Raw genomic sequence first — 10728 nt, 5'->3', positions numbered from 1 at the left:
TGAAGTCGACTGGAAGGGGTGGTTTTTCACCGTGGAAATGCGCCGAGCGAACCATCAGCCTGCGCGTCGAACCTGTCACGCGGTTGGGTGAAAAAGGGTCGCCTCCGTCCTGGTTGAAGGATGATAAGTGGCGCTATTGCGCTGCCCTTTTTTGAATATGGAGGCGCCCAACTTTTCCTTCTCTTATTGTTATTGCGGAAAACCAATTACAAGAATTTTGTGCTGATGAATGATGCGAGTTTATTCGCCGCTAATTGTATTCGCTCGAGCCAATTTAATTATTGGCAACATTATTGTGGCGAGTTTGTTTGTGCACCAAAAATTCGCCCCGTAACAAGCTCGCAAATTTACGAGCGCTCTATTTTTGGGGCACTCTGGGCCCGCGCTCGCGCGCGCGGTTGTTTTATCTTTTTTACATCGAACAAGCACCCACAGGCCCGCAAAAACACCTGTTTTTGGTGTTCGTTTGCGGGAAGGAAAAGCCAAAAAAAAAGTCATCCCTGCTCCCATTGCGCCTGTCGTTAATGGAAAAATGTGTATTTCTTTTTCTTTAGGTTTTCCCACCCCAGCAGGAAAAATACCGTACCTACAGCACCCGGAACCGAGGCTGGCAGACTCACAATGCAGCAATTGTTTTTCGCTGGCACCACGCCAACAATCATTCTAGACCGGCCTACTCGGCATCGTCATCATCATCGCCATCGTTCAAAACCCCGTCATGGCCGTCTAGGACCAGGGAATGAATTTAATTTTTAGACGACATTTAACCGAGCACGCTCTCATCTGTCTGTGCCTGCTCGGTTTCTGCGGCCCACCACAAGCAGTGCCCTGGATCTAGAGATCTGGTGCAAGAAAAGCTAGCCGGGAAAAATCGAAACCATCGTACCGTACCCCGGTCTGGTGGAAAACTCGCCCTGTTTACAATGCCAAAAAGGACGAAAACCATCATGGCGCGCGTCCGAGTCCTGCACGTCCGCCTGTCTGCCCTTTTGCCGTGTGATGTTCGCTTTTCGCCCTTCTCTCTCTCTCTCACTTTCCACCAGTTCACGCTTACTGTCGCCGCCGGCCGTAATTTGAATTGTAAATTGAAAACACCACGCCACGCGCTCGCTGAGGACCGGTTTGGCGGAGTTTTCCACGGCGCCGCCACTACTTTTTTTCTGCCCCGGAATGGCAACAAATCGGCTGACATTAATCGCGATTTCACTCACGAACGCATGGCCGCGCTAGGCGAATCTAAATTATTACACCATGTCGGACGGACGGACGGGACCCGCGCGAGAAAATGTCATTGTAGCACAGGAAGCCTCGACCCACTCGGAGGTACCCTGTCAGCTCATGGGCTCTGAAAGGACGCACAAAGAAGAGCGCTTTTAAAAGAGACGTAAACGAGAGGGAATCCTATAAACGATTCAAATGGGTTTCCTTCGCCCAGTTTTTTCCCATCCTTCTCCAGATGCCTTTTAATACTTTCTGCTGCTGGCTTTTCCGCTTGAGGCACGTGGGTGCGTGGAGCAGATTGAGATCGAAAACCAAGAGAGAGAGAGAGAGAGCGAGAGAGAGAGAGAGAGAGAGCCTGTGAAGCCGGCCTTACGTGGGTGTGGGATGTGAAACGTCCGTTTTGCGAAGTGCCTCGTTCCAGTAAATCGAATCATAAATCGAGTTAGTAACAACGAGCTTCGACGGCACCGGTACGTCCGGAGGGAGGAATGGGAAGAAAACCGATCCTTAGACCGATTTCCTTGTCCTCGCTGTCCCGCTTAACGCGATCGCGTATTGAGGCGGATGATATTTCATCATCATCATCATCGCTGTCGCCGTCCTCGTCATCGATGCCGTGATTGTATGCGGCTGATGAAATGAATCCGACCGGGGGGATTAGGCGTGTATAAAAGAAGGACCTGAATGTGGAATGTCCTTTCTTGCTCGCTCGCCCCCTGGTTGCCTGGTTGGGTCCGCAATCAGATGACGCTTGCGAGAAGCATAATGAAGCGTAATCGTGAGGTAATCGTGTCATTCTTTTAGGTATCGTTAAAAAAAAGAAAGAACGTTGAACATGACAAACAGAACGAACGAACCATGTATTAGCCTCCAACGGTGGGCTTTTTGGTACGTGACGCTCATTAAGCAAATGCTAAACGAAGGAGACGCAACCGGCGGAAGAAGCACCTAAGGCGAATTTAAATTTCGTATGCGACTTTCTGAGCTGAATTCTTAGCGCAGCCGTCGGCTTGGTTGCGTGCATTGATAAATGATTTATCCAGCTAAATAAGCTCTTCATCATCGCGTCTAATGTGCGAAATGTCTCTTCTTTCCCCGTTCAAAAAAGGGATGCATTCGTACTCGTACACCTTCAAAGCGAATTATCACGTACCGGAGATTGTTTTCTGAGACACTCGTTTCACGTTTCCACATGACGCGTGCTAATTAAGCAGCAAACGAAACGCTAATGAAACGCTAATGATTGCGCTCGTGTTTCGGATAATTACACACCCGGAAACCCCGGGGATTGCTCGTTGTATCGGTTTCGTCACACTGTCACGTATTCGATTTTTTGAGAGAGCTGTATGGAAAAAAGGCAAACAACATGGAACGTAAAAATCGAAACCCATTCAAATCATTGCGCTCATTATCGAGCTGAGTTGGGCGGCCCATTTTGGGGCGGAGGATAAGAGTATGAGGAAAAGAAAATTGGACGGAAAATGCACAACATGAGCCAACACAACATAAAACCGAACGGCCGAACGAACGGCGCCGGGAGATGATAGCGTGTTTAAAACCACCAACCATCGCACATAAACGATAAGAATACATATTTTTTCGCCTTCCCCAATAAAAAAAAAGCAGGCCTTGGAAGCCGCAAGCTGCCCTTACAAATTACCCCCTTTGCATGAGACAAAAAGCGTGTGAGTGAGAGAGGGAAGGAGAGAATGTCCAGCATACCAAAAATCAATGTTTTGCTGATTAATTATGCGACCATTTCTGAGACCCGTGTGGCCGATTTGGCAACGGCGTTGGGCGTTCTATGGTTGTTGTTTGTTGCTTCGTTCTCTTCCATCGCATGCCCCGCGTGTGTGCGTTCACATGTCTGGATGGGGTTTTTCTTTTATTTATTTATTTTTCTTTTACATGACCCAACTCAATGAAGCATCGCATCGCAATCTTAGCCGGCAATCGCGTTCACGGGTAGGTTCCCTTAGGGGAAATCGCTTCACACGTTAGTCACGCATTCCTGGCGCGCGAACTACCCCCCACAGGGGGTGCTTGGGCCTTCCTTCCCACCCCTTTTTTGGGGTGGAAAATAATATTTCATCGCATGCACTCGCACCCGGCCTCAATTCGCGCTGGGGAGGACGAAATATTTAGCAGCATGTTTTGTGCAGAAACCCAACGCCTCTCTCTCTCTCTCTCACACGCTCGGGAGGGAAAAACATTTACTGCTGGTCGCAATTTTACGGCTAGCTGGCTCCTCGCTGGCGCCAAAAGGCGCCATCGTCGCCGGCTGGCTTTCCCGTTCTTCGTCTGCGTCTGTTTTGCTCTGGTTTGCTGATGTCAACCGACGTGGAAGAAGGACCGGCTCACGGGTGGGAAGTAATTATTTTGTCAAGCTTACAGCCCAAAGCAAGCGAGATAGGATAAGAGAGACACAAAGCGAGAGGGTCGGCGTGCCGGGTCGCTGCTTGTTTTATGGGTTTTCCCCGTGAGACTCCCCACCACCCATTTCCTCCGCCCACAGTCGCATTCGACCAAAGGGCACCACCAGTGGCAGGTGAATTCCAATTATTTCCACATCTTCCTCGGCGTCGCCTTACGCGCGCACCGCAGGACATTAGGCTTATTTCGGTGGGTTTTCTTAGCCGAAAAGTGCCCCCCGCACCTTGTTGTGTTTGCTTACCTGGCAGGATGAAAAAGCGGAACCCCTGGCTGCAACTCCACGAGGAGTACATCAATGTTCACTTAAGCTGATTATTCGCAACCAGCAGCGCGGGCTTTTTTTTCTTTCTCCCGATGTGCGTTTCCGCGATTCACTCGCACCCTAAAAAGCTCACGCGAAAAACTCACGCACGCCGGTGTTGGTCCTGTGAAGGGAGAGACACAAAAAAGAACGCACCACACGTTCCGGTGACGTTGCATGGCACATTACCACCCCTAAAAGAGCACCCCCCCCCCCCCCCCCCCCCCGACCGGATGTGGAGCATTTCAAAAAGGGGGTGTCCTTTTTTTACGCCTGTTGAAAGGCCCTACCGCCCGGGAACGTGCCACACCGCGTGGTCTCGTGTCACGCAAAAAATCACTCTCTCGCACTCACGATTCTGAACTCACTCAGCTCCCCAATTAGCTGCACTCAGCACACGCACACGTTCGTTTGCTCTCGCTCTCTCACTCTCCAACGGCTCCAACGGCAGTGCGAAGTAAGCGAAGGGTGTGCGTATTATTTTTTTTGTATGCCATCATTGCTCCCTCACAGCAATGGGGGCCTTCCCATTCATTATCGCTAGCTTTGGTGAGCTTTGCTGTTGTTGTTGTTTGATGTTAAAACTTTTCCTTCACACGGCACGGTGCATACTTCTAAAGAGCCTCCTATCACTACCGCACACACGGTGAAGATGTTGAGCACCTCCCAAAAAAGGGTCGTTTAAAGAAGCACTAGGGCCCTTTTTTTCGGAAGAGCTACAAACCGCCAACTCACAAACGAATGACCGCTCGATAATTCACAGGCACGTTATCGCCAGCTCTCACACTCGCCCTGCTGGCTATGGCTTGACCGTAAACAATAGGGCTCGTTGTGCAAAGCGCACACTTGACGACGTGTGTTTGACATCACACAGCCTGCTGTGATTCACTGCTGAAACCGTTTGACGTGTGTGCTGGACATTCCAGCCGGATTCCGGACATGCACGAGGGAAAAAACCCACTGCAAACCCCCGTCACAAACGCGCCTTCTGGTGATGAATAAGAAAGAAAAGAAACGAACACTCCTCACTCACTGTTGAACGCGATTAGGGAAATGGTTTCTGAAAGCCCAGTGGTGTTGCTGTCTTCAAAACACCCTTCAAAAACGAGGGCACCCCTTCGCAAAACGGACCACAAACGGGTGGGGTGGTTTTGGTTGGGAAAGAGGAGAACCCCGCACGGAAACACACGGACGTGGAAACGCGATTTTCACGTTCCGCTTGGTTCCCGGTTTCGATCTCAACTACAAAACCCCAACGTCGCATGGCTCCACGGAATGGGGGCTGTATGGCACTCATGCTCTCAATCTCGCTCTCACAATTAGCGTAAGGCTCTCGCGAGTGACTCACGGTTTTGACAGCCTCACGCGACCGTTTGACAGACGCCAAATACAAAGCGTGGCGCGATTCACCCGGCGCACGCATTTCACCGTCGAGCGGGATGAAGCACTCTCGCCCATGCAAGCCGCACCTGGGTTTGCTTCTTTGGACGTGTTTTGGTTTGTTGTTCTCGTTGTGGGTTTTGGGTACCCGCGAGAGCACTCACAAGCGAGAGAGAGAGTGTGAGAGAGAACTTCAGTTTGCTTGCACGCGCGAGAAACGCAACGCGACCACGTTGGAAACGCGTGCGCGCCTCATTCACTCAGGCTCGCAGGTTTTGGGGGCTTTTTCAAGAGGGAACTAGAGGAGCAGAAGAAGGATGGCCAGAGGTGACCAATGCCAACAAGTCATGCCCCCCCCGTTATCCCTTTTTTGCGAGTGTGATCCTGCGGGCGTAAAGGCACAACAACAACAGAGAGCTGTGGGGGTAATAACAATGGGCTCGTAGGCCAAAGACGTCGTTGTTTGGAGCCGCAGTAATTAACCTGACGGGGTTGGGTGCATGTGTGCAGCAGGTCCATGAGCATGCACGCGAGTTAAGGGCACATTTTACATGCAGACGATTCCGTTGGATGGATAAGCGAAGAGCCCTATTATTGTGGGACGTTCCAACAACGAACGTCAAGGCTTACTTTGATGCGATGGTTGGTTTATTAAACAACGGTGATGTTTTCATATATGCTGTTTAACATTCGCGGTCTCTTGAGGCCTTCTAGTATTGTGTACTACGAACACTCCATGCTCGTGTTTCATTGATAAAATTTCAGCAAACACAACTGCACACGACCTGTCATGCAGGTCTTCCGAGAGCGCACCGAGAGTAGGAGTGAAAATTGTCCCCCCCCAGGGGAATTTCCCAACACACGTACAAACACACGTGCCCGTCCGGCGAAACGGGGCATTTTCCACCCTCCCGTTGGCAACTGCTGAAAACGGTGTGAAAATTGCGTTTCCTCACGCAACAAGCCCTAACGCGAAAACTCCCGACGGACCTTATCGGGGCTTGTTGTTGTGTGCGCTGCTCACCGAACTCGTTCACACACGGCTAGCATTCACGGATCGAGCGCCTTCCGCAGTGTTGCGTTGTCGAAGTCGACAATCGAACTGAACTGGGGAAGGAGCATCCTGAACCGGAACCGGACAAATTTTCTACGCCAATGAGTGCCCCCAAAACAACGGCGGCTCCATGCGCAAACGGTCGGAAGGACACTCACGCGTCACACCACTACAGCGGTAGGGAAAGTCCTGGTATGTCCCGCAGCAGCAGCAGCAGCAGGACGATCTGCAGTGGTCTGTGAGTTGGGTGCATGTTGAGCCACCCTGAGCCCCCGAGGATACTCTAATAAGGTTAAGAAATTTACCCTGCGGTTTGATGCAGTTTTTAACACCGTGCAAGCGAGACGGAAAGAAGAAAAAATCGCGCACTAAAGGAACGAGAACCGCGCGAGGGGGCGGCAAATTTATTTACGATCGCTTCATCAAGCGAGATTACGGGTTGCAAAGAGAGACAAAGAGAAGAAATCAGACACACAACGCTGCTAAAACGGGTATTTAAACAACAACAATAGCGAGAGAGAAAAAAAAACAAAACATAAATCACATCCTAAACCATAACACATATAACTAGCTCATAGGCGTGTGGGATCCTTAAGGATTCGCTTGAGCAGGGAGCTTCTTGTTGCGATTTTTCCCACCATTACTAACGTACTGCTGTTGCTGCTGGTGTTGCTGCTGATGTTGCACGGAGCCAACCACCTGCTGACTCGCCGGTTGATGCTTTTGATTCGGTTGCTTCTGCTGCTGGAAGTTGCTGCGAACGTCGCTCATGGACGCGTTCGGGGACTGCTTGGTTCCGGCGGTCGTGGTGGTCGAAGACTTCAGGATCGTGTTGGGAGGCGATTTAAGTGCACCGGGTGCGATCGGTCCATTCTGATTGATCGGTTTGTTTTCGTTGTTTTCCGGCGAGCTGGACAAATTCGGGATGCTCTTCGATGGTGTCGTCGAGGGTGGATTTGTTCCATTTGCGCCCTTCGCTTCTGACCCACCGGTGGCGGATTGAGCGTTTCCGTTCTCTAAAAACATCACGTTGAAAAGCTCGTTTAAATACATCTTCCCAGGGGTCTAAAGGTACTTTTTTAACTCACCCAAATCTGCGGCCGATTTAGAGCGGCTGCTGGCGTTGATCGTTTTTGAAGCCGCAGGTTTTGTAGCGGGTTGTTGCGTTTCTACACCGTTCTTTTCCACATCCGCTGAGCGTTTGTGAGGCGCTTCCGTTGCCTTAGCCGGTGGCTGTTGGCTTCCGTTTTGTTTCTGCTGCTGAGCCTGTTGAGCTGGTGGCACTCTATCCCCTTCGAGGGCTGGTTTTTTCGATGACGGATCGGAATCCGAAAGTGAGCTGTCGTTTGAATCCGAGCTCCCAGACGATACATCTTCCACCTACCGAACCCCGCAAAGGATCAACGGATTAGAAACAGCTACAACATTGCCGATATCTCTTATCATACTCACGTGGAAACTAGAATCCTCATCATCCTCGTACTTGTCCAACAACGCCTTACAACTCGCATCCTCAAACGACTCCTCATTGCTGGCCTCCTCCTCCACACTCTCCGCTTCCCGTTGGTTCAGATTTCGCTTCTTCGATCCACCCACACGCTTCTCGCTCGCCTCCGGAATCCGCTCCTTCCGGAACACAACCGCATGCGCCACATCCGAGCCATCCTCGTGTGACCCACGATACCCTCGCGTGCAGATAACCGTCCTCAGCGGCAGAATAATCCGCTCAAGCCAAGTCACCCGATCTTCGGACGCTTCCCGCTCAGCCTTAGCGATCCTTTGCAACCGCTGGCCGCGATACTTTAGCGCTCGCAACTTCCGCCGCTTGTTCTGCAAAAAGCTCACCACACCCGCCGGCAACACCGGTCCTTGACCAATCAATCGCGATCCCACCGACAACGTACTGCGCACCACTCGCAACAGGATCAACGCCGGTAGGAACAGCAACCATGGAAGAGGTCGTATCAATGGTGGACCGGAAATATTTCCCGCTGCCACATCCTCGCTCTCATCACCCGCCGGCGATGGTTTGGTGGCCAACGCAACCGGTCCCGGCTGGGGCAAGGACCAACGGGCCGTTTTCTCCACCGTCCACAGCAGGTTGTCGATGCGCCGGTACACGAACTGACCGATCGTCGTTGTTGCGGCTCGAGCTCCAACATCGTACAGCAGGTCCGCGATGGGTGATCCGCGTGTCTCGGCAATCTCCTGACAAACGGAGAGCAAAAAAAAAAGTGAATGCTATCAGTCGCCACTAATCAAAACATGTCTACCAGCTCACGGTGGTCACGTGCATGGGTGTGTGCGTGCGTGTGTGTTGTTTGGACATTGCCCCACCAGCGTACACATTACCTGCTCGTCGGTTGCACTAATCACCGCGGTCTTCCCCATGGCTTTCGTTGTCCCCTTGTGCCAGTGGTTCCTTGTTCCTCTGTTCCTGCTGCGCTTATTCCGGCCACTTGGTTGATGGTGGTCACTCCCTGAGTCAGTGGTGCGGTTCCAAAGGTGGTGGTGGTGCTGCCCGTTGATCGTATCGATCGATCGATTCTACGGTGAAAGCGATAAGTGAGGTTAGAGTTCTTCTAACAGTGCGAGCCGAGTGAACGAAGCGCCATCATCGCCTTCGCTACTACCACATACGTGCCGTGTCGCGGGTTTTGGTGCGCACTACTACACGTGCCGTGAGGGTTTTTTTTCTGCAATTTTACCGGATTGGAGACACACGCCGAAAAAATGAAAAATAAAATGTCCGACAAACGCATCCCCGAACGGACGGTGCCGGTCAGTGTCTCGCTGCACTTCTGCACAAAACTGCATGCAACGGAACCACAATCAGCTGGACAAAATAAAACGGCAAAGCTGCATTCCTGTACCCGCTATCAGACCGCGTGCAGTTGCGAGGTTCAGAGATTATCATGCGGTTGTTTGTGCGAAAGAAAGAAAAAAAAAGGCACACACAAAAACCATACGTCTCACGAGCACACGAAAACGATTTGGCCGGTATCGTTGGGCACTGCTGTTGCTATTTTTTTTTTTTCGTTTGACTCCATTCCACTCCAGGCTGATCGGTTTCTTACCTTTGGCTTTGGCAGCGGCCCGTGACCGAACAGCGTCCCCTCGCGTGCGGATGTAAGGATGGAATGATAACGCTTGCTCGCCGGGACGACCGGTGGCGTTACGAGTAACGCGCAACCCACACAAACGCCACCCGCACAAAAAGGTCCGTGCACACAAACACGCGCACGCACGCTCGAATGGTGGCTCCAGCAAAAAGAGAGAGAGAGTGCAAAAACGATCACGCTAGAAGATCACAGGCTGCCAAACCCCCCCGCCTGATAACGTGGGAGCGAAACCGGGTGGCGTGTCCTTTTGTGATTTTTTTTATGTTCGCTTCGCGTTACATTGCACACGGTCGATCGCTGGTTTGTGTGTGGGTTATTTTATCCAGCTTCCACCGCGCCTACTACACACAAACCGGATAAGTGCACTGTGTGACGACTAGCTGTCACTTTGAGCCTGATGACATTTGACACCGCGTGGTAAACGCGTGACGTGTCGTCTCCTTTGAAGTACGTTACGCGTGCCGGCAGCTGCCGTTTCACTCTCTCTTAGTCCTTTAGGGCAGCACACAGCAGTTAGCACGCACACACACACACACCGGACTAGGGAAGAAAGCAAGCTGCACTTGCGGAAGAAACCACCGCCTCTGGCGTGCACCTGCAGTGAACTGGTACAGCGAACTGATTGGGCTGACCGTTCGGTGCGGAATTAATCGCAACTTCGCGTGTTTTGGCGTTTGGTGGAAATACAATCACCCTGTGCGCCATCTTGACAGCGCATCTCCGGGGCACCGGATCGATCTCTGGCCGTTGTGGCAGTACGGGATTGTAAACAAACTGCCGTGTTCTGTTGGTGCATTCGGTGCCCGTTCGTCGATAGCGCAGTGTGCATTTGTGCTCAGGATCGCGGAGGAAGCTCACATTGGGGGGGCGTTTGTTTGCCATTCCAGCTGCTTAATGAATTATGCGCGATAATTGTTGTGCCTGTGCAGGGTAGAGATGCGTCAAGGGGGGGGGGGGGGATTATTTGGTCGCATTTCTCACCCATGGCGACAATCGTCGTTAATGCGCATTTCGTTGTTTTTGAACGGTGTAAAGCGTGCTACCGTGGTGGGTATGCTTGCGCTTGCTGACACATAGATGGCGCTGCATTCACTCGTGTTGTGGTTTTGGAGAGCAACAGAAGAAGTTCTCTTTTTTTCGCACATTTCTCTTTCGAAGAGCCTCACTTGACGAGCGCTATTGTGACGTCATACGAGCATACGGAAAACATGGAAGGT

At 51.6% G+C, this 10728-nt stretch overlaps 1 protein-coding gene across 1 annotated transcript; it reads right to left on the bottom strand.

Annotated features, from left to right (window-relative positions):
• Window positions 1-6782: 6782 nt before the first annotated feature.
• On the bottom strand, window positions 6783-9482 carry LOC128725561 (uncharacterized). Its single transcript, XM_053819315.1, has 5 exons — window positions 9467-9482; window positions 8742-8936; window positions 7842-8597; window positions 7478-7769; window positions 6783-7405 (listed from the first exon to the last, which is right to left on the bottom strand). The coding sequence occupies exons 2-5, from the start codon at window positions 8778-8780 to the stop codon at window positions 6981-6983; spliced, it is 1512 nt and encodes a 503-aa protein (XP_053675290.1). The 5' UTR covers window positions 8781-8936; window positions 9467-9482; the 3' UTR covers window positions 6783-6980.
• Window positions 9483-10728: the final 1246 nt, after the last annotated feature.

Source organism: Anopheles nili, chromosome 3, assembly GCF_943737925.1.
Source record: "Anopheles nili chromosome 3, idAnoNiliSN_F5_01, whole genome shotgun sequence".
NCBI lineage: Eukaryota > Metazoa > Arthropoda > Insecta > Diptera > Culicidae > Anopheles > Anopheles nili.
This window is presented reverse-complemented; position numbering and strand designations above follow the sequence as displayed.